Source organism: Canis lupus, chromosome 2 (assembly GCF_048164855.1).
Source record: "Canis lupus baileyi chromosome 2, mCanLup2.hap1, whole genome shotgun sequence".
Classification (NCBI taxonomy): domain Eukaryota; kingdom Metazoa; phylum Chordata; class Mammalia; order Carnivora; family Canidae; genus Canis; species Canis lupus.
Window position 1 is genome coordinate 62,896,665 of NC_132839.1, and position 25,018 is coordinate 62,921,682.

The window sequence follows — 25,018 nt, forward strand, 5'->3', positions numbered from 1 at the left end:
GCCCAGAGCGTGATCCTGGAGACCCGGGATCGAATCCCACGTCGGGCTCCCAGTGCATGGAGCCTGCTTCTCCCTCTGCCTGTGTCTCTGCCTCTCTCTCTCTCTCTGTGACTATCATAAAAAAATAAAAAAATAAAAAAAAAACAAAAAAATAAAAAGCATGCATCTTTTTAACTATCTAAAACAAAACTAACAGGCACCTGGGAGGCTCAAACAGTGAAGCATCTGCCTTCAACTCAGGTCACAATCCCAGGGTCCCGGGATGCAGCCCCACATTGGGCTCCCTGCTCAGCATGGAGTCTGCTTCTCCCTCTCCCTTTGCCCCAGCTCACACTCGCTCTCTCTCAAATAAAATAAATAAATCTTAAAAAAAAAAAAAGAGCCTAGCAAATCTACATATTCTAATGGAAAAAGCTTAAAATCTATAATTTTCTGAGTCTGAAGCAAAAAAAAGGAAAAAGTGCTGAGGCACCTGCATAGCTCATTTGGTTAAGCATCTGACTCGTGATTTCTGCTCAGGTCATGATCTCAGGCCTGTGAGAACAGACCCACATCAGGCTCTGTGCAGAGTGTGCAGCCTGCTTAATTTTCTCTCTCTTCCTCTTCTGCCTTTCCCTGCCTCTCCCCTCCCTCCACATGCATACTCTCTCTCTAAAATAAATAAATATTTAAAAAATAAAGGTAAAGGTACTAAATATAGGTATGAAGTGAAACAAGAGCAAAGGATCTCTGCAAGTGAGTTTCCAACAGGCTGGTGCTACCCTCAATGCATGTCTTCCCACACACCAGACGCCCCTTGCCTGTCCACAAGGACTGAGCACTCATGTCGCAGATTTTAAGGTCATTCCCTGAAAACCAAACACGCCAAACACGGCATCTCTGGCAAATATCCATACCACGTCCCAGAAGCACAGTGCTTCACAAAGGTGGGCTCCACACCTCCTCCTCAGAGGTTTAGCACTCCCTGAGTCCACACAGGGACTGAACCTAGGCTCCACTACTGCCACGAGGCATTCAGAGATAGAAAGGTCTCAGCATCCACTAAGTGCCATCATGAGGAAAAGTCCAGCTCATGTGCTAACCGGGCCACCCTGGCTTCTGACACACCCCAAAGCTTCTCAAAACCAGACGCCATCATAAAGACAGAAATCCAATTCAGACAATCATCTCCAATCCTCTAACACCTACTAACACCCTTAACTTCCTTCAGCAGAAAATCCTCATGGCCCTCTTTCAAAGAAAGGGCACGATGAGCTATGAGCACATTTTAGTTGCATGGACAAACACTGTTAGTGTTTCTTTTCTGGTAAGAGTTTATATAGTAACACTTAGATTGTAAAACAAAAAATGAATGCCATAAATAGTTCAAAAAAAATTTCTCCCTCAAAGATTCTCCAGTTCACAAGATACAGGAAATACTTTTGTACTTAAATATCTTTTTTACTCAGTATTAAAGGTCACACAGATCATCTACAGAAGAAGGAACATCTGACTAATGTTTTAATTCTGCCAAATCTTAACTAACGGGGGCAATGTGTGGGAATAGCCATTTCAGCAATTTAAACTTATTTCAACAGCATCTTAAACTCCCCAAGAATGTGAAGCTGTTAGTAAAGCCAAGAATTACATTGCTGATTAGACATGTAACATTTTCATGGAACTAATTTTTAGCCAACCATGGGGCATTAAGTCTGAACATAGAGCACTCTGTCAAGTACAATCAGTAAGAGATGCCAGCAGTCTTCACGCAGGCACCAGATCAGAAATGGCACTCTGGTAGGCTAAGTGGACCCCTTAACCAAGTATCAAATGGCACCATGGAGTTCTCATTTGATATTCTTAGAGGCCAGATTTTGGTTTGTTGTGTGCCTATTATACACCCAGCACAGCTCCTAGTCTTGGGGACATGACAGAAACCAACAGAGTCAATACTCCTGTGAGTGGAGATGGATGGGAAATAAGCAGATGCAAAGTATGGATGACAGTGACTGCTTTGGAGGATATGAAGTAGGTCTGCTGGGGTGGAGGTAACTTCCAACAGACCTAACAGTGTAGATATGTCAGGGCCAGGTTTGCATGCCGAAAAGCAAACTTTAACAGCAACGTGGGTAAGAGAGAGGGGAGGGTAACGCAGCCTCTTTGCCAAAGACCCATATGACGCCCTGGAAGCACAGTGCACCAGCCACAGAGATAGGTTCTGAACCTCCTCCTCAGAGGCTTAGCATTCCCCACAGTCTACAATGCAGGCACCACTCTGAGTCAGCATGGGAAAATCACCTACATGTGTGCTGTCTATGGAGAAAAGGGTAAAACAATCTAAATGCCGTTAACACCAGCTGCCTCAAGGGAGGTAAGAGTGTTGGGCGGACGAACTTCTTTAGACATCCATGTGAGGTACACGTATTACTAGAAGTAGGCATTAGATTAATAATTTGAAATTTCCAATAACAGAAATCAAATGAAGAAACAGAGACTGGAACAAGTTTCAAAGTCAAAGAAAGAGATTATCTCTATAAAAGAGCAGAGAAGAAAACAGAAACCTGACAATGCATTAGGAATCTAAAAAGGCAGCAGGGGGTGAAACTCCAACTGGGAAACAAAGTTTGGCTATAGGCAGGAAGTAGGTAGTGAAGTGCTCCCATCTGCTCTGTGACACACTGTGCTCATTTGCTAAGAGTCAGGAGTTTTGAAGACAGTCGACAGAGCAGAGATATATCAGTGAGCTTCTAAGTGAGACATCCTACAGTGCCAGGTAGTGCTGCAGGTCCATTTGAAGCTCTGGCTGTAGTCTGTGGAGGAAGCCAACAAGTTCTGTGAAGGCTCTCTGCAGCAAGCTCCAGCGCTCAGGTGCCAGAAGGTATAGCACAGAACTGGCAGGGAGTGTTACTGACAGGATGTACTGAGCTGGACCAAACAGAGAGTGGATATGGGCCAGTGGCTTAGGATGAAGAAAGGAAGAGCCACAAAGGCAGGATTTGCCTCACAAATAGAATCCCAGAGTTAGAACAATGCTTGGTATAGAATCAGTATTTACAGCAGACACCCAGTAAATATTTACTCCAAGAAAAAAACAGAAGTCCTAATAATGTTAAAAATAGCTAGAACTGGAGTAAAGAAAAAAAACTATGAGAAATCGAAAGCTTGGGTCAGAATAGGAAAGAAAAAATCCTCATTCTTAGGTTTCCAGGAATAAAAAGGTTTTGGGTAACTGCTTATACACTAGTTCCCCCTTATCCCTGGGAGAGACATTCCAAGACCCCCCCAGTGGGTGCCTGAAGCCGCAGACAGTACCAAATCCTAAGTACATTGTTCTCTCCCATGGATATGAAACTGTGGTAAAGTTTAATTTATAAATTAGGCACAGGAGATTAATAACAATAACTAATAATAAACCAGAATAAGTCTAATAATACACTGCAATGAAAGCTGTGTGAATGTGGTCTCTCGCTCTCAAAATGTCTCTGTCCTATGCTCAAACTTCTTGTAATGATGTGAGGAGATGTAGGAGGGGAATGATGTGAGCATGTGATGCAGCATGAGGCTACTCCTGACCCTCTGACAATACACCAGGAGGAGGACCGCGTGCTTCTGGACTGGTGGACTGCATGTTCCACTGAAACCACAGAAAGTGATCCCCCAGGTAATAGAGGACCACTTTACTTTGGTAAACACCATTTATTAGGTTAGAATGGAGTTTTAGGTTAGAAAGGAGTTTACTGCCCTCATAATTTTTAATTCAAACTACATAATTCTCAGATTATATACTCTGCAGTCAGCAATCAAAAAGAAGGTGTTCTAAGATTTACTTCAGCTTCTTTTCATCGGGAAGAGATGGTGCCAGACTCGTAATATTCCATTTACCACTCAATTACTACTCCATTTAATACTTACTGTGATATGATTGTAGATAAGCTGAGACCATCCAAAGAGATCTGCCAGTCGGTAAAATGCTGCCAGCTTACATCTCAATAATTTTTCGCCTTTGTCATAAGCGATGGAGTCAGATCCTCTTAGGTCATTCACAGGAGTCACCATACCAAGACCTGAAATAGAAGAGAAACAAACTCAAACACTTACTATTTCCATAAATAAATAAAAAATAAAAAATAAAAATAAATAAAAAAAATAAAAACACTGTTTCTTATCAAATATAAGACAAATAGGGCAGTCCTGGTGGTCCAGCGGTTTAGCGCCGCATTCAGCCCAGGGCGTGATCCTGGAGACCCGGGATCGAGTCCTACATCAGGCTCCCCACATGGAGCCTGCTTCTCCCTCTGCCTATGTCTCTGCCTCTCTCTCTCTCTCTCTCTCTCTCTCTCTCTCTGTATGTGTCTCTCATGAATAAATAAAATCTTTTAAAAAAATAATAAAGTCATATGCAATTAAAAAAAACAAACATAAGACAAATAATCCTGAGCTATTAATCTTCCACTTCCACAGCCACACAGGCTGTGCAGTAAGTCTTGAAAGCTTCAGAGACTATTTCATAAAGATCATGTTCCCCAACTTTAACACAATTAAGTTAGAAATGAAAAAAAAAAACAGTAGCAAAATTTGTGGGATGCAGTAAAACAATGCACAGAAAGAAATTTACAGTAGTAAACTAGATATCAGAAGAGTTTTTAGAAAAATGATCTAGGTTCCACCTTATGAAACTGAAAAAAGAAAAGAAAGAAAACTGAATCCAAAAAGAATAAGAAAAAAAAGAAGTATCAATCAAACGAAAGTAACAGAAGTGGGGTGCCTGGGTGGTTCTATCAAGCATCAGACTCTTGGTTTAGGCTCAGGTCATCATCTCAAGGTCATATGATACAGCCCCCATGTTCAGGCTCCATGCTCAGTCTGCTGGATGATTCTTTTTCCCTCTCCCTCTGCCTGCCCCCCTCCCACTTGCTCACATTCTCTCTCTCAAAAATAAATAAATCTATAAAAAAAAAAGAAAGAAAAATAGAGGAAAATGCATTTAAAGATTAAAAACAAAATAATGAAATAAAAGGAAATGAAACACAAAATACACCTCTAGGCAGACTCCAACAAAACACAGCAGAGGTAGAAGTTACCAGTATGAAGCAATGGAGAGGGGACATCACTACAGACCTACAGACATTAAAAGGATAATAAGAACAACTATATCAGCAAATATTCTAACTTACACAAAATAGACAAAATCCTAGAAAGACACAAAAAGCTCACTCCAGAAGAAACAGACATACTGAATAGTCCTGTTTCCATTAAGCTGAATTTACAGTTAAAAACATTTCCATAAAGAAAACTCCTGGCCAAGGGGTGGCTCAGTGGGTTAAGCATCTCAGTCTTGATTTTGGCTCAGGCTATGATCTCGGGGTTGTGGGATTGAGCCCCACATGGGGCTCTGTGCTTAGGGCAGAGTCCACTTAGTATTCTTTCCCCCTCCTTTCCCCTCCACTTTCCCCCCATAGGACCTCCCTCTCTAAAATAAATAAATAAAATCTTTAAAAAAAAACACAAAAAACAAAACTCCAGGCCCAGATGACATCACTGTAAATTCTACCACACATATAAGAAATACCAATTCTATACAAACTCTTCCCAAAAATTCTTTTTTTTTTTTAAGATTTTATTTATTTATTCATGAAAGACACAGAGAAGGAGAGAGGCAAAGACACAGGCAGAGGGAGAAGCAGGCTCCATGGAGGGAGCCCGACGTGGGACTCGATCCTGAGACTCCAGGATCATGCCCTGAGCCAAAGGCAGGTGCTAAACCACTGAGCCACCCAGGGATTCCCTCTTCCCAAAAATTCTACACAGACTCTTCCAGAAACATCTTCCAATTCACTCTATCAGACCCAGGGTTACCTTGATATCAAAACTATACAAAGACATTATGTTACATGAATCACAAGAGAAACACAGACCAATCTCTCTCGTGAATACAGGCTAAAAATTACTTAACAAAATTTAAGCAAATAATCTAGTAATAAATAGAATAACACATCATGATGGGGGGGAATTATCTCAGGTATATAAAATTGGTTCACCATTCAAAAAGCAGTAAATATAATTCACTATATTTAACTAAAGAAAAAAAACCATGGGATCATTTTAATAGATACAGAAAGAACATTTTACAAAATTCAATATCCATTTAGGATAAAACCTCTCCACAAATTAGGAGCAAAAAATAATGTCCTCAACTTGATAAGGGACATCCACAAAAAACCTACCACTAACATTAAATATGATGAAAGACTGAATGTTTTCTCCACAAAATCAGGAACTATACAGGGATGTATTCTCTGGCATTCTTACTGATTACTGTACTGGGGATTCTCACCCATGCAAGAAGGCAAGAAAAAGGAAAAAAACAAAAACATACGTACAGAAAAGAAAGAAAAATAAAGGTATTTGCATGATTCCCCATTACATGTTGCTAGATTTTAATGTTTTTTTTTTTTAAGATTTTATGTATTTATTCATAAGAGACACACAGAGAGAGGCAGAGACACCAGCAGAGGGAGAAACAGGCACCTTGCAGGGAGCCTGATGTGAGACTCAATCCCGGACCCAGGATCATGCCCTAAGCCAAAGGCAGACGCTCAACCACCAAGCTACCCAGGCATCCTGAATCTTTTCTTGTTAATTATAAACACCTTAAGCATATAGAAAAATACAGAGAATAATGTAAAAAATCACCTATTATCTTAACATAGGTCAATCATCTACTACAGATTAAAGATCTGTAGTAGATCTTTAATTCTTAAAAAATGTTTTTTAGAAGATTTTCAGAAGATGGTGGCAGTAACAGTATAGTTTTTAAATCTTATTAAATCTCTATCCCAACCCTGCACAAAAGAATTACCTAGACCAACTAAGATATCAAACCCAAAAATCACGGATGATTTCTACAACACTAGGTAATAAGGTAGACACACAAAACCGAAACTATCATCGGGTAGGGTTGACACAGAGTGCACGATATCAGCATCTCTTTAGGAACCATGGACCATTTGCCAAACTCCCAAAAGAACCATCAGAAACTCACTACAAAGCTCAGAAGGCTAATTTGGGAACAATAGCTGAAACCAAGTGTTCTGCACACTTAAAGCCTTAAAAATTCTCCAAATTAACCATTTAAAGTGGACTTTCAGGACAAAGTCTCACACTAAGAAATTTGTGGTAATTAGAACCCAAACTGACTTGCACAGAACTATAAGGAAAACAGAAGAGTCCAGATAAAAGCAAGGAAAGGGAATGAACCTGACTGGTTCAATAAACTGCCATATTTTTTAGCATTTCACAAAACAACAGAAGAGGGAGCTCTAGAGACGTAACATTAGGAGAGTTTTCCTAAACCAGAATCCTCCAAGAAAATTAACCTCATGTAAAAACTAACAGGAAAGGGAGTGCCTGGGTGGCTTAGTGGTTAAGCATCTGACTTCAGCTGAGGTCATGATTTCAGGGTCCTGAAACTGGGTCGCCAACTGGGCTCCATGCTAAATGGGCAGTCTGCTTGTCCTTCTCCCTCTCCCTCTGCCCCTCCCTTCCCCTAGTCATGCTCTCTCTAAAATAAGTAAATAAGGGACGCCTGGGTGGCTCAATGGTTGATCTGCCTTTGACTTAGGGTATGATCCCGGGGTCGCTGGATCAAGTCCCACATCGGGCTCCCCACAGGGAGCCTGCTTCTGCCTCTATCTCTGGCTTTCTCTGTCTCTCATGAATAAATAAAATTAAAAAAAAAAAAAAAAGATACCTATGCATCTTAAAAAATAAATAAAAATCTTTTAAAAAATTTAATAGAAAAATATCATGATCAAATACCATACAAAAATTATATTAAGGAGAGCAGAATCACATCCATACAGATAAGGAAAACACAAGAAAGACATGTCCATAAAACAGATGAAAACTATAAAACCTATTATTTCATAACATGGTAAATAAAGATATTAAGAAATTCATAAAATATATGGTAGCATTTAATATAATTAGAAAAACTCAGAAATGAGGGCTAGGACATAAAAGGAATTAGATGTAAATGAAAAAATAATTTTAAAAATAAATACTAAACTCAAAGTAGGGGAAAAGAACATGAAAAGCAAAATTTTCGTAAATCCTAAAGAAATGAAGCAATAAACAGGACTTGAGAACAAGTGACAGTTAAAGAAGACAAACTCCAACATGTAGCTAACAGCATCTGAGCCGTAACAAACAAAAGGGAACAGAATAAATGCTAAAAACCAATTCCATGTTGCTATAATACAAAAGATCTGAAAAAAGTATGTCATCTGAGAAAATTACCCAGCAAGACCGATGGATGCTAAGACATATTCTGGTAAAACTACTGGACTCTAAAGAAAAGTACTCTGAACATCCAGGAAAAGAGACCAAGTCACTTACACGGAAAGATTCTCTTCAATTTTAGTAGCAATGCTTTGAGCCAGAAAAAAATTAATTACCTATTTAAGATACATAATACAGGAAATCTGAGTCTAAGGTCTTATACCCTAACTAACCAAACCAAATTCATACTGACCTATAAGGCCACAGCATGCAAGAACTCAAGAGTATTGTTTCCATAAGCATATTCTGAGAAGGCTATTAAAGAAGGCACTTCAGATAAACCAAAATAACTACAATAGGAGTTATCAATAACACTGATAGGAGGACGGTGATGAGCATTAAATACATATTTATTACAGAATTAAGTTATTAATTATAATACTAAATGAGCATTATAAGAGGGGGATCACATCTTCCAATGGTGGTATGCTCTGATAACAGAATGTAACTATTTTCAATCATGAAGAGAGAACATACTGTTGGTAGAGTTATTGGTATTTTGTGTTGATATATGGGAAAACAAATGAGTGATTATGTAATATTCTGGTTTTGTTATTCCTGGTTGTCCTTAAAAATTAGAATTCTTATGGTGGAAGAGAGGAGAGTAAGTATTAGAAGAGATTGGGTAAAAACCTCTTAGCACTGACTTATGGGTATAATGCCACTATATACTTAAAATTCCAATGTGCCAACAATATGCAATATAATTCACAAGGGAATACTAGACTTCCTAGTTCTTTCTATTAAAGAGGCCTAGAAAGAATGAATGACTAACCCAGTAGCAATGACCATCCCTAGCACCCAGACTAATTTCTATCTCCCACAAAAAGAAATAAAGATTTCTTTTTGAAATGGCTGATTCCAGACCTGAGGCAGGAAATATACTTGGTAAGCCTAGAGTATCTCCTCACGGGGGATAGCTTGGAAAGTCAAAGACCTTCCTCGGGGGTCAACTTGGAGGGACTTACACTCATCAGAAAAGATAACCGCAATGTTCTAAACACATTAAAGTATTTAAATCTATGAGTTCAAAATAATACTAAAAATAACAATGACAGGAAACCAACTTCTTATTTTGAAAAGTGTTACCGTTCTCATATAAACCGCACCACTGGGTAACCAAAAAAAATTGAGGGAAAGCTCCTTTTCTCGTGTGCATGCCTGATTTCAATAGATCATAGTGACTAAACTGCTCTGCTATGTGTGAAACTCTGACCCAGAAACAGGTCATCTACAAATAGTTTAGCAAGAGGTTTGAATGTAGAGGGCTACATCTAAAATAGTTTAGCAAGAGGTTTGAATGTAGAGGGCAAGAGGTTTCCCTGGAACATGCAATGAGTGATGGGGAAGGAGGTGGCCCCATTTCCACAGAAGTTTCTCTGTTCCTCACCCTTTTAGCAGCAGTAAGGAATAATGGATAAGAAATGCTGGCCTGGCTGAAATAAGTTCAGGCAAAATTGATGTGCTACTCCACAAACATAGTTTCTGATGAATTTTAGTTCACAAAGGGTCTGAGAAACCACATAAAAAGTCATCTGCCTGAGAAATAACAGTCCCTTTGGCTCATAAAAAAAGAGAGCCATCTAGAGGTACCTGGAGTGATTTAGTGGGTTAAGTGTCTGCCTTGGTTTCAGGTCATGATCTCAGGGTGCTGGGATGGAGTCCCACGTCTTAGGCTCCCTGCTCAGTGGGGAGTCTGCTTCTCCTCTGTTCATATGTGTGCTCTCTCTCTCTCTCAAATAAATAAAATTGTTTAAAAAAATAAATTAAAAAAAAAAGAGAACCCTCAGGATATGTGGGTCGGCTCAGTGGTTGAGCGTCTGCCTTTGGTTCAGGGCGTGATCCCGGAGTCCTGGGATGGAGTCCCACACTGGGCTCCCCACATGGAGCCTGCTTCTCCCTCTGCCTATGTCTCTGCCTCTCTCTCTCTGTCTCTTATGAATAAATAAATAAAATCTTTTTTTAAAAAAAGGGCAGGGGAAGGAGTCCTCTACATTCAAAACATTTTCAGACTTACAGCCTATCTTTCACTATAGGGAAAATATTAATTTTTTAAAAATTCAATTGTATGTATTACACTGTACACAGATCTATTTCACATGAGAAACTATCAGGAAATTTAACCTATAAAATGATAGAACATGTATATAGAGTCAGCAACTACTCACTCATGTTTAAGGCAGCCATCCCTCCTTGTGGAGCTGCAGGATAGACATTCGGTACGTTCGTGGTCATAAAATCTGCAATCTGCTGTAATGCCAATAGGCCCGTGGGATTCTTCCCCTTCTTAAACTGTTCCTGTATCATTGATTCCAACTCTTCACAGAAAGCCTAATAAAAGGCAAATTAAAACAGTGAGACACTATTTCTTTTCCATTACTTGGGAAGGCAGAGGTAACTATCACAGAGACTGCTTTTCTGTTTGTTTTCATCCAGTGCTAGAAAATTGGAAAAAAAAAAAGAAAAAGAAAAAGAAAAAGAAAAAGTAAATGGATATTCTCATATATTACTACTTGGAGCATAAATTGCTACATTATTTCTAGAAAATAAACAATACAAAAATTTAAAAACAAGTCATTCTACTGCTAATAATCTTTTCTTAGGAAATATTCAGGAATATGTTCAAAGATTTATTCATACAGATGTTCATCCCGGCAGGACTGACAAAAGGGAAAGCAGAGAACTGTTGGCATCTGAAACAGGAGAAAACTGATTTCACACATGCATCCACCTTACCACGGAATTCTATGCAATGAAAGGCTGAGAAAAATTTAATGACACAAAATTGCTCTTGATATATTTTTGATTATGAACTGGTTGTAAAGTAAACCAGCCAGTGTTTTGTAAGAGTCAATACAGATCTAAATAGAGAAGCTAAAATAAATACATCAAAATGTTCACTATACTTATCTTAGTGATGGTATTATTAGCAATTTTTGCACTTCTCAATATTTTCTTCAGAGTAGGTTTTTTAAAATTACTTTTTAAAAGTTGAAAAGGGGATCCTAAAATAAAATATTCATCCTTTATCAAATAATCCTAAATTTTTTTTAAAAGATCCTAAATTAGGCAAAAGATTAAGAAGGGTTAATGGTGATTTTCATATAAAGTCACTACTGAAACACTACAGGTTAATTTATAGCTTTCCCAAACCATACTGAAATAATTTTTCACGGGGATCCCTGGGTGGCTCAGCAGTTTGGCGCCTGCCTTTGGTCCAGGGCGCGATCCTGGAGTCCCGGGATCGAGTCCCACGTCGGGCTCCCCGCATGGAGCCTACTTCTCCCTACTGCTGTGTCTCTGCCCCTCTCTCTCTCTCTGTCTATCATAAATAAATAAATAAATCTTTAAAAAAAAAAAGAATTTTTCACATATCCTTTGAAAAATATCTTATCAAATAAATATTTAATATGAAAATGTGAGCTCACTAATGAATAGCCACATCTGAGATTATAAACACCCTGAGGGCTTCTGGATGAGTCTATATAAAACTTCTAGTTCTTCACTGCTTATATGAAAAGCTGTAAAAATACATTGCCCAGGGATAGTCTAAGTAGAGCTCTCCCTTGCAGGAAGCAAGCACACCTGTAGTACACTTAACACAATGGCAAAGAAGAATGTAAGGAACCAAGAACTCCTGGAGGAGCCCCTATTTACCATATATCATGACAAATAATGCCACAGATCATATTCCGTGGGAGTCAAGGAAGGAGGAGGAAAAGCTGACAGGTGCTTTGACTACAAAGAAGAAATCAAGCAACAAAACACAGCCATCTTTGTTATCAATGTCCAAGGCAACGATATAGACAGATACACAAAGATGCATAATAAAGGGACACAGACACGCAGAGAACCTCTACTAAAGGTCACAGAGAAAAAAAATAAAATAAAAAATAAAGGTCACAGAGTATGCTGGGCACACAATCCCTTGCCCCCACCAGCCCTCCATCTGAAAAATCAAGCCACCCATTTCCACGGTTTCCAAATCCACAGATATATTGATGGGAAGCTCAATTCAACACACATGTACTACATAGGTACACAACACCACAACTAAGCACACACACACAGTGCAGCACACATAAGTATCAGGTGCTGGTCTAGGTACTGAAGACATGCAGACAGAAAAAATGGTCCTTGTCATCAGGGCACTTAAAGCTTAGCAAGTAACACACAGAAAGAAAACCACAGTGTAAGAAGCCCTCAGTATCCACAGTGTCCCTGATGACCTACACGTGCAGTAAGGTGATGACTGTAGCAGGGACTGGTGAGGGCCTGGAGCCACCCATTCAGATTCCAGAGTCTAGCTCCAGCCAGCACTCACCGGCCAGTGACCTTGTGTGCTTCCTTGGTCCTAACTCCCAACAGCTCTACATCCACACCCTAACCTCTCAGCATCCTGTCTGCCTTTTCTCCCTTGACCCTGTCATCCAACTCACCTGGGCATCCCACACACGTGATCAGGTCCTAGACATGCTCTTTCCTAGTAATTGTGCCTCTCTTTAGTCTTATAGCCAAGCATGGGTTCTCCAAACACCGACCTTCCCCGAGCATCTAGCTCACCCTTTCTTCAACCCTATCGTAACCCTAACACCTGTCCCTTCCTTTCCCTGTGTCCTGACCTCCTTCACCCAGCTTAGAGCCTTGGTTTAACATTATAAATCATTCCCTTACTCACACCTCCAATTCTCTATCATTTCACCCGGTAAAACCCCAACACTGGTTAAATTCAACCCTTCACTCTATTCATGCTGCTCAAAGTGGCTGAAGGGGGGTGGAGACCATGCTGCATTGTCTCACAATAAATTCATGACCCTAACCTGAGTGTACCCTTCGCATTAACCCAAGGACAGTCCATCCCCTCACTCACTGTCACACCTTCTCTTTCCTTGAACCTCACTAGGCCCGTTCTCAGTAGGTGACCCACTTACGATTCCCTGATAACAAAGGATCAGCCCGAAGAAAATTCTCTCCAGCATCTATCCAGCCATCAGCATCTGGGCCCACAGGGTGGGCTTTCCCACTCCATACAGTAGTGCTCAACTCCTGTGCTCCTAAAACCAAGAATCCACCACCAGTACATTACTAAGAAGCAATCCCAGGTTTTCTGGATTTTTAGCTTATGTCCTTTTTCCATTCCAGGGTCCATACTGCATTCAGCTCCATAACAGCTGATGCTTATTGGGTATATTCTAGATAACATGTGGATGGGGGTCTACTCAGCACCTGCACAGCAGCTCCTATAGGTCTACTTTCTGCACTCTACCCCTAGTGATGTTTACTTTGTTTCTTGTGGCTTGTACATAGAAAACTACTCAAGCCAAAAGTGTAGGTGTTCCCTGATTTCTTTCTATCCTACCTCTTCTTCGCCATCCAGCAGCAAGTCCTATTTATCTCCCCTCAAAATAAAACTCAAAAACTACTGCTTGGAAGTATGGCTTTCTCTCTTGCCCCAACAATATTTTCTTTCTTTTTTTTTTTTTTTAAGTAGGCTCCACACCCGAAGTGGGGCTTGAATTCATGACCCTGAGATTAATAGCCATGTGCTCTACACACTGAGCCAGCTGGGTACCCCTACAATACTCTTTCTATACCAAACCCAGAATGAGTTCTTCAAAACAAAATTGCACCAGGGGCACCTGGGCAGCTCAGTTAAATGTCTGACTCTTGATTTCGGCTCAGGTCATGACCTTAGGGTCGAACCCCATGTCTGGCTCTGTGCTGGGTGTGGAGCCTGCTTAAGATTCTTTTGCTCATGTTCCCCCACCACCCCCTATTCTCCACTCGCACAAATGCTCTCTCTCTAAAAAATAAAATAGAACAAAATAGCACCATTCCTGTCTGCGGCCCTCTGATGACTCTCTCTGAGCTCTGAACGCAAAACAAACTCCTAACCCAAGCCTACATAGCCTTCCAGGACCTGCCCCTCCCTCCTGCCTCCTTGTTCAAACCATACTGGAGTCTTCTGACTCTCCAAGTCCATCCAACTCACCCCTATCCTAAGGATTTCACTAGTTGCCCCTCAACTAGATCACTGTTCTCCTCACCCGTGCATGGCTGGCTCCTTCCAGTCATTGAGACTCAGGGGAAATCTCCCCTCCTCAGAGAAGCCTGTTTGAACCACCATTCAATTGAACCACCCCACTTGTCCCAGGTGAGTGTGTGGAATCTGAGACTTGTCCCAGGTGCTTACACGGGTATTATACATGTGTCAAAATTCACCAAGTTGTACACTTAAGATTTGCAGACAGTCCTCTAGGTTATACCTCCACATATGCAAATAGTAATACTAACTAACCAAATAAAATCTATTAGAGGACTTATGTGTCCTGTTCACTATTAACTCTCCAGGTTCCTTGAACAGCATTTAAAAGATAAACATTTAAAAAATTCAGTGAATATCTCTCAAATGGCTCCCCGAAGGATTAAAAGAACAAAACAAGATTAGAAGGAAAAAAAGAATAAAGCGCATACAAGGGCAGCAGTGCCAACACGAGGAAGCAATGGAGACAGAATTCCTTCATGTAAGGACACAAACAGAAGACAGGTGGGTGTGCTTGTGGTTTAAAATGCTGGTGTCACTAAAGGTAAAACCCATCAGTGATGAGGTCCTAGGGCAGCCCTGGTGGCACAAGCAGTTTAGCGCCACCTGCGGCCCGGGGCATGATCCTAGAAACCTGGGATCAAGTCCCAAGTCGGGCTCCCTGCATGGAGCCTGCATCTCCCTCTGCCTGTGTCTCTGCCTCTCTCTGTGTCTCTATGAATGGATAAATAAAATCTTAAAAAAAAAAAAAAATGATGTGGTCCTATTAAGGCCTGCCAAGGGCCCAGCACCAAGTGAGGTGGCCTGGAGGAAACAGTAATTTTTAAGTGGTCCCAATATATAAACAGATTCTCTGGAGAAGTAGTGAGAGAGTAAAAATGAGAAGCAAGCCCCTCCTCTCCTTTATAATACTGAAGATTTTTCATTTATTTTGCCTGATAACTTGAACCAAACAGAATTCTTTCCAGAGCCAAGTACACATATACAAGGCACTGATTTCCCAGGTACAAATGCATGGACTCTGGTACACAAAACAGAGCTAAGAGCTGACGTATCAGAGGAGGAAGAAGACACTGTGCAGAGAGAAGGCTTCTCTTACAGGGCTCTGCAGGATCATGGATACTCTCTTCTTCTGCTCCATCATATTGAAGTCCTGGCGGAGGTCCGGTGCCATGTTCCTCTCTCGCAAGTACTCCGGATTGTTCTCATCCACCCTGTCAAAGTACCTCTCCTTGTGTGGGGCTGTGGTCGGGGGTGGTGAGGTCACCACTGCGGCCCGAGTATCACCATTCATTGCACAATCTTTCTCGGCTCCTACAGAATCAAAATACAAGAAAGTTTTGTGTTTGAATCAATGTCCAATAGCACTGCATAACACACACGCCGGCCAGACAAACACTATCTTCAGCAAGAGAAGGCTACCAGTGAATGAGGCAGAACCATGATGTGCAAGCCTTCTTTGTGGCCCTGGAGGCACATGGCTCATCAGCCAGCTCCCTACTGGCCAATGGCACTTCTTGTCCTCACCATTGTTCTCTAGTCAACAGCAGAACAAGCTCACAAAGCTATTATGTTCTCTGTCAAACAGAAAAAGAACTTGATACTGAATTCTTACAAGATAGTTTTAGTCGTGATGCTGACCTACCAACAGCAGCATGGTTCATTCCTGGAGAAATCTCATTTATGATATTCTCCCAAAAATGTGTCAGTCATGATTTTGCAAAGGATTCTCCAGATGGATCAATAAGAAAGCAGCTGTTCACACATCTGTATTCATGCACAAGGGAAATAAAGCTCCTCATCAGATCACCTTTTCAGTTCAAAGAAGAGCAGGCACTAAAAGTCAACACACCCTAATTTGTGACTACCCTACAAGATGCCCAAATGCCTCAAATTTAAAAATCTGTTGTTATGGCTACTTACTTAGAATCTTTTTAATCCCAATATTTTATTTGAATGATATTCAAATACTAAATTTAGTCATCTGTAACTACTAAATCTCTAAATGGCACCCTTTACTAATCACATAAATAGTTTAATTTCTACTGTTTCTATGAAAGAGTGAATGCCAGCCCTAACTATATGTATGAAGTATTTACTAAGCATCTTATTATATCTAGCCACCGTGCTAGGCACAGAAAGCAATCGACCATTGTGTTCCCCGTGGGGAAGCTGGATTCACAGATTGAAGAAGGAAGAGGGGCTGGTTAAGAAGTTATTAGCACAGAGACAGCAACTAAGGCCAGAGAGGAGAGAAACTGGCTAGTGGGGCATGAAGCGGGAAGGAGGAGCAGAATCCGCACCTGGAGCAGTTGCTGGCATTTCTTGGTCTATAAAGAAAAACACTGGGGATAAATTAAGAACAAGAGGGAAAGGATGAAGAGACAAGGGGAGAAACAGACTCAGGAGCCATGGGCAGAGTTTTCATGGTGAGTGGACAACAGTTCCTCACGCTGCACAGGATGAGCAAGGAAGAGATTTTAAAGAGTTGATTAAATGAGCAACTCAAATGCAATCAGTGCCCCTTCCTTACACCGTACACAAAAATCCATTCCCAATGGAGCACAGGCCTAAATGTAACAGCAAAAGCTATTAAATTCTTAGAAGAAAACACAGAAGCAAATCTATGATACTTTGGGTCAGGCACAGATGAAGAAGGGCAAGCAACAAGCAGAAAGAAAGAGATAAGTTAGACTTCCCCAAAATTAAAAATCTCAGCGCTTCAAAGGACACGTAAGTAAAGAGACAGCCACAGAATAGGAGGAAATATTTGAAAATTATTTATCCATGAAGAAATCTATATCCAGAATATATAAAGAACTCTTACAACTTAATAATTACAGTAACAATTTTTAAAACTTGCAAACCATTACTTGGCCTCAGTGGACACCACAGAGAATACAAGAACAGAGCAGCTGAGACTGCCTACATTCCTGAGCCACAAAATCATGAGACATGAGTATTAAGATCCTGAATTTAAGCTGGGAAGTCCCGGACCGCTTGTTTTGCTGCCACAAAGCACTGAGACAATGGTGAGAGGGGGAGGGAGCATGCACGCCACGCCTCCCCTTCTCTTGGAATTGATCCTTGCACATCCCTATCTGCTGATGCACTACTGTCTCTCTCACTGTATAGTGAGCTCGAGGCACTCAGCTAGGAAGCAGCAAGGCAGAGATTCAAACTACAAGCCATCTGGCGTCAGAGCTTTTGTTCTTAACCTCCAAGTCAGACTGTACATGTAAGGGGGGCGCAGGAGCAGCAATGGGGGAACAGTGGCCCCAAAGGGATAAGAAGGGATGAAAACAAGGGCCTGAGATTCTGCAAGTCTCATGAGCTCCCAAGTCCTACCAATGCCACTGAGGTTGGACCACAATGTGAATAGCAAGGCTTTAAAGAAGAGTTATATAAAAAATATCTTATGTATCAACAGCCAAAGAATCAACTGGGGAAACACTCCCCCCCCCCTTTTTTTAAGACAGATCAATTTGGATATTGCTCTTCTGAAACCTACCAATGTGACAGAAATAACATATGCTTAAAGTGACACTACTTCAAGGACTCAAAGACAAAGTGTGAAAACGGTCAGGACCAAAAGTCAACACAGAACAAACCAAGGACCTGAATGTAGTCTTTAAAACTCACTCTTCTCTAAGTGTATCCTTTAAAATTTTGGTTTAATCTGTTCATTTTAACAGTTTGTTTGTCAAAAAGTTTGTTCTAGTTTGTTCTAAAAGAATGACGCAAAGAACAAAATAATGGTTGTCTGACAGTTCATCAGATATAAATGAAGCCAAACGTTCTGAGCCAATGACACAAATGTTGTACTTCAATGTTTTGGAAAACAGAAAAGGAGAAGAATATACAGTATTGTTACTTCTCTATTACTAAATGAGTGCCAACCTGAAGCCATCTTCACCAGTAAATAAGAACACAGCACAACACTTCAGAGGCAACCATAGTTGTTTCTTGGTTCCCAGAGCTGACCCACAGAAACTCCGAAAAACAAGATAAGGCAGAGATTGCTCTCTTTTTATTATGAATTGCTATGCAAATGGGGTAAGATAAAGACTGCAGACTAGATATGCATGTGCTGCTTTCCCTTCAATAAGGAAGTCTATAAACTTAAATCAAAGTATACATATTCTGAGCCCAGTTATCAAGAATAAACATATCATTGTTAAAGCACAAACCTGTACTTAATTTTTGTCAATTATGCCTTCAGGTTTCATTAACCTAGTTTCTAGGAACATGCTAAAACAGCAAATGTTTCTAGAAAGAGCTCTGCAATAAGTTATTACTTAATCCCAATTTTTTAAAAAATGGGAAATGCTAGATGCAAAAAAAAACTTTCTGGCAACATTAGAGTATTTTTAAATAATTTAAAAGGTAGTGGGGTGCCCAGGTGGCTCATTCAGTTAGGCATCCGATTCCTGATTTCAGCTCAGGTCATGATCTAGGGTTCGTGAGATCAAGCCCCACGTTGGGCTCTGCACTCAGCCCAGAGTCTGCTGGAGACTCTTCCTTTCCTTTGCCCCCTGGTCCCCTCAGCACTTGCAAGCATGCTCACGAGCTCTCGCTTTCTCTCTCTCAAATAAATAAATCTTAGGGATCCCTGGGTGGCGCAGCGGTTTGGCGCCTGCCTTTGGCCCAGGGCGCGATCCTGGAGACCTGGGATGGAATCCCATATCAGGCTCCCGGTGCATGGAGCTTGCTTCTCCCTCTGCCTATGTCTCTGCCTCTCTCTCTCTCTCTCTCTCTCTCTCTGTGTGACTATCATAAATAAATAAAAATTAAAAAATAAATAAATAAATAAATCTTTAGTAAAATAGATAAATAAAATCTTTAATAATAATTTAAAAGGTAATAACAAGCCCAGTAGTTGTTAACATCTAACAGTACATGAGTGGTCACAAAATCAATAGTGAGTAAATCTGCTCAGTAGGGACACCTGGGTGGTTCAGCAGTTGGGTGTCTGCCCTCAGCTCAGGGCATGATCCCAAAGTCCCAGGATTGATTCCCATACTGGGCTCCTTGCATGGAGCCTGCTTCTCCTATCTCTGCCTCTCTCTCTGCCTCTCTGTGTCTCTCATGAATAAGTAAATAGGGGCACCTGGGTGGCTCAGTGGTTGAGCATCTGCCATCGGCTCAGGTCATGATCCTGGGGTCTTGAGATTGAGTCCTACATCAGGCTCCTCAGAGGGAGCCTACTTCTCCCTCTGCCTATGTCTCTGCCTCTCTGTCATGAATAAATAAATAAAATCTTGAAAGTGAAACCTTGGGGCACCTGGGTGGCTCAGTGGTTAAGTGCCTGCATTTGGTCCAGAGCATGGTCCTGGAGCCCCAGGATCAAGTCCCACATCCAGCTGCCTGCATAGAGCCTGCTTCTCTGCCTCTCTGTCTCTGTCTCTGTCTCTCTCTCGAATGAATAAAAATCTTTAAAAAAAGAAAAGAATAAGTAAATAAAATTTTTAAAAAATCTGCTCAATACAATATATTATGAAACTATAAAGATTCTTTGGGATAACATACATAAGAGAATGATAACATTTAAGTGAAAAACTATAAAACTTCCTATTCTATTCTGTAATCTTATTAATACTGTAATTATGATCACACAGACAAGATGATATTATTGGCAAATAAGATGTACTAAAGCTGAATAAATTGATTAAAGAAAAGTGTGGATCAGTGTTTCTCTCTACCTCAATGCTCTATCAAGTTGCTATAATTTTACCTGTGTAAAAATTTTAAGATTTCACTAATTTTACTATGTTGCTACCTTTCAAATAAACACACACACTCAACAGAACCCAAAGGTCTAGATGAACCCTAACAACCAAGCTTGGCCTGCCCACACATCTCAAATCCACTCCTGGACACACAACAGCCTCCTAATCAGCTTCTCTACTTGTCTCCCAACAACCCCCACACCAACCCACTGCCACAATGAGACCAAGAAGTTTCAAAATTATGCTGGATGACAGAACTCACTCCCCTGCTTAAAACCTGATGACTAATAAAAAGACTTTAGTTGAACCCTGATCTAAATCTAAAAATGACATTTGAGACAATTAGACATTTGAACAACAACCAGACTTGGACGGCATTAAGGAATCATTGTTAAAAAGTTTTAGGTGTGATATTATGGTTATATTAGATATCTAAGATACACACAGAAATACTTATGGATGAAATAATAAGATACCTGGAACTTGCCTGAAGCTTCTCTGCGGGGACAGGAGTAGGTAGGAGTTACACAAAACAAACGAGTCGGGCCAGCGCTAACAGCTGGAGCTGGAGACAGATATTTTGTCCATTCTGTATTGTCTGAAAGGCTCTATAATTTTCCCTGATCTTAGAATAAAGCACCTCAACACCTCACATAAGTTAGTCTCTGCCTGCCTTCAGATGAACACATTTCAGTAAGTTTTTTTCACACAGGGCAGCCCTGGTGGTGCAGCAGTCTAGTGCCGCCTGCAGCCCGGGGCGTGATCCTGGAGACCCTGGATCGAGTCCCACGTCGGGCTCTCTGCATGGAGCCTGCTTCTCCCTCTGCCTGTGTCTCTGCCTCTCATTCTCTGTGTCTCTATGAATAAATAAATAAAATCTTTTAAAAAAAAGTTTTTTTCACACAGATACCACTGATACTGGGATGAAAGGATATTTGAAGATTAACATCCCTTGTCTAATGTCCCACAGACACCACTGTGCATTGTATGTTATTTACTGACCTGGAAATAGCGAAGTGGTGCCCTGGAATATTCTTTTTTGCCAAGTGTTCTTTGATCCCCAGAATGATCCATCCCAATGTGTAACTAAACCTTAGATCAGAAACTAGACAAGTTTTTGCTTCTCTAAAATACCTATGAGCTCATTCTAGAGCCTGTGGGCAGGTTCAATTATTTCTTTACATCTTCCTTCTGGCACAGATATTTTGCTAATGGCTAACTATTCCAAACATTCACTTGATTTGCTTCTGAATCCCTAAAGGCAGAACACTCAAACCAAAGGCTGAAACAAGAAGGTGGCCATTAACAAAATCCTCTGGCTCAAGTGTCTACTACAAGTCCCAGAGGGTCATGTCAGTTTCTAATATTCTTAAAACATTTCTCAGAAACCATAACGACTGCCAGGTGATAATTACTGCTCCAAAGAAAATAAATCAGGAGGTATTAAAAATGCTCACGTAGTCATAAAAGTGGTAGTTTCTGCTGGTGTTCTTGGCCACCTGAAACCCAACTCCAGACAGCCTTTGGAATCAACGTAACCTTTGGGATATATGTAAAGACATGACCTCAGCCCTATCTTCCTTTACTTCTATTATCTCCATCTGTCTACTTTCCCCATTATGTGCAAGGCACTAGAAATAAAAAGTTGCAAAAGGAGTAGATGATAGACAAATAAATGTAATCAAATACTCTCGCTGCCATGTACCAGCAAGGGAGAAGTGTGTGAGGGTGAGAGGTAGAAAGAGCAGAGTGAGGGTGTTAGGAGTTGAGCTGTGTCCCCTCAGGATACATCTGATTTGGAAATAGGATCACTGCAGATGTAATTAGTTAAAACAAGGTCAGAACTGACTGGACCCCTAATCCAGTATGACTGGTGTCCTTATAAAAAGAGGGCATTAAGATACAGACACAGATACAAGGAGAATGCCATGTGAAGATGAAGGCAGAGGTCAGCTGAGGTGATGCATCTACAAGCCAAGGAACACCAACGACTGCCAGAAAATTACCAGCAGCTAGTAGAAAGACTTGGAACAGATTCATTGTTATGGCCTCAGATGGAACTGTCCTACTGACACCTCAATCCTGTACTTTTGGCGTCCAGAACTGAAATACAATGAGTTTCTGTTGTATGAATCACCCAGGCTATGATACTCTGTCATGGCGGCCCCAAGAAACTAATAGAGGGCTGTTGGGAAAGCTTCACAGGAAAGATACTTTTAGAAATAAGAGGTTGCTTCCAGGTGGCACAGGGCAGGTGGCAGTTACCTGGTGAATGAACATCTACAGAGACTTAGAGACAGCAGCAGAGCTAGCACAGTGAGTGCTCAATGTCCCCTGCTTTCACACGGAGTGCCTGGCACCCAGTGGGAAGGTGCTTAAGGAGCTTTTAATGACCTTCCTGAGCTGTTCTCTCTTCCAAACATTTCAGCCCTGCTCATACTTAAGATCCAACTCAAATATATCCTGCTCTGTGAAGCATCCCCAAGCCCCTGAGCTCGACACTTGGCCTCATATGTTCTGAGGTACTTTACTCAGACCTCTTTTCAGCCATTTGCAAACAGAACCAAACATCTGTATGCTGGTCCCATCACCAGTCTGTGGGCCCACGAAGAAAAGGGACTCTTGATCTCTAACTCATTTTTGTAAATAAGCCCTGGGAGAGTAGCGACTCAAGAGAGACTTTGTTCCTGCAGTAAGGTACCCACTACAAGGGACATTCTAACCTCTCTGGAAGGGCTCCACGAGGTTTCCACCCAGAATTAAACTTCATCATCAGGACACACTCACTGAAATAAATGGCAGAATCGCCCAAAACAAAAACAAAACCAAAAATGTAGCTATAAGCAGTGATGGATGTGTTAGCTTGATTGTGACAATCACTTCACGGTGTATACGCATATCAAATCATCAGACTATACACTATAAATATATTATTTTGTCAATTATACCTCAATAAAGCTGGGTGGGAAAGCTTAAAAATTGTGGAGTCTTTGCTGGAATTAGTGGCAAGCTTTTAAACAGGAGGAGCTAAAATGATGGCTAAGCTCAGGTGAAGAACTGGGAATAGTGCTGCATAGACAGTCCACACCCCATTCAGTGCCCCAGGTGGGAAAGCAAAAGAGAGGAGAACTCTAGCCAGAAATTCATGATGAACTCTTAGCAAATGGGTTGCTATGCCAGCCAGTGAAAGAGTCCCTAATACCTCCTGGCAGGAAGGAGCTCAACTTTGGAGCTCTCTCCCAAATTAAACAGAACACAACCGTATGAGTTCTTCCCCTCACGTCTCACATTACTAGCCTCGTTCTCCACTTCCCCTATTGGACAACACCCACCTTATGTTTAAGATTCTTCTTCACGGGCTCAGTCTGACTCAGGGTTGTGCCCTACTTGGAACCTCAAAGTTAAGTAAAAGCCTTTAATTACTCTGATCGGATCATTTCTATTCCTGTGTCTCTGGATGTTCTCTGGCAGACAAAAACGCTCAAAAGTCCCCTTTAAAATAATCACGGCTTACTATGTGGTTAAGTGCTGATTTCAATTGTACAAATTCAATTGCAGGGGCACCTGAGTGGCTCAGTCAGTTACGCATCCACCTCTTGATTTCAGCTCAGGTCAGGACCTCAGGGTTCTGGAAGTGAGTTCTGCATTGGTTAGTTAAGAAGTTCCCAGACTCAACCTTCCACTATTTAGTGTTTACATACAGCCATATACCTGCTGTTGTTCTTTTAACTATAGCTTCTTTTTTTTTTTTAAGATTTTATTTATTTATTAGAGAGAGAGAGCAAGAGCATGGGCAGGGGGCAGGGAGGGGCACAGAAGCAGACTCCTCACTGAGCAGGGAGCCCGACATAGGGCTCAATCCCTGGACCCCAGGATCATGACTTGAGCAACGCAGATGCTTCACCAACTGAACCACCCAGGCGTCACCAACTGAGCCACCCAGGCGTCCCCAACTATAGCTTCTTGATCAATTTTATGGTGTACTATTACAGAGTCCAGTTGTTTTAAGGATACATAGCCATTAGTGCAAAAGCAAGGATTTGAAAATAAGACTATGGTTTAGAGATTGCCCTCTTAATTGCTTCACGTTAAACAGCCTTCATGTGCTGACAGGACCCTCCAGTCCCAGGTCAGCACTGGACAGTGGACAGGCCACTGCGCCCAGCATCAGTGGTTAGTCCCACTCCTTCCACTGCATGACATCAACAAGGACCAAGTCCTCATCCATAAAATAAAGATATCTCCCTAACCTAATGAATCAAATGAGACAACACAGCCAAAAGTACCTTGGAGAAAAAATGAGAAAATGGGATGACTCACATCCCATCCCATCTCATCTATGACTCCCAACTCCACACCTGATGCTTCTCAATCCAGTTAAGAATGCATCTAGAGGGATCCCTGGGTGGCGCAGCGGTTTGGCGCCTGCCTTTGGCCCAGGGCGCGATCCTGGAGACCCGGGATCGAGTCCCACATCGGGCTCCCGGTGCTTGGAGCCTGCTTCTCCCTCTGCCTGTGTCTCTGCCTCTCTCTCTCTCTCTCTCTCTGTGTGACTATCATGAATAAATAAATTAAAAAAAAAAAAAGAATGCATCTAGAAAGTGCAAAGGAGGGCAGCCCGGGTGGCTCAGCAGTTTAGCACCTGCCTTCAGCCCAGGGCATAATCCTGGAGACCTGGGATCGAGTCCCACATCGGGTTCCCTGCATGGAGCCTGCTTCTTCCTCTGCCTGTGTCTCTCATGAGTAAATAAATAAAATCTTAAAAAAAAAAAAAAAAAGTGCAAGGGATCCAGAAGAGAGCCCCAGTCGTGAACTTTATAGGAGTGTGACAAAGGCCCTGCCTGCGGTGGACCAGTTAGTTCACTCGAACAACTGTGAGAGTTCCCCACCTGCAGGTGAAGAATTGACTCTGAGTTTCAAGTTTCTG

At 41.4% G+C, this 25,018-nt stretch overlaps 1 protein-coding gene across 12 annotated transcripts in view; it reads right to left on the bottom strand.

Annotated features, from left to right (window-relative positions):
• Nucleotides 1-25,018, bottom strand: part of ADD1 (adducin 1) — an 86,729-nt gene that overhangs the window by 26,377 nt on the left and 35,334 nt on the right. For all 12 annotated transcript variants that reach the window (XM_072803774.1, XM_072803773.1, XM_072803772.1 and 9 more), the window contains exons 2-4: nucleotides 15,462-15,676; nucleotides 10,488-10,650; nucleotides 3,892-4,043 (exon numbers count right to left, since the gene is read on the bottom strand). In XM_072803774.1, coding sequence (XP_072659875.1) covers nucleotides 3,892-4,043; nucleotides 10,488-10,650; nucleotides 15,462-15,656 — 510 coding nt within the window. In that variant the 5' untranslated portion in view covers nucleotides 15,657-15,676. The remainder of the gene's footprint in view (nucleotides 1-3,891; nucleotides 4,044-10,487; nucleotides 10,651-15,461; nucleotides 15,677-25,018) is intronic.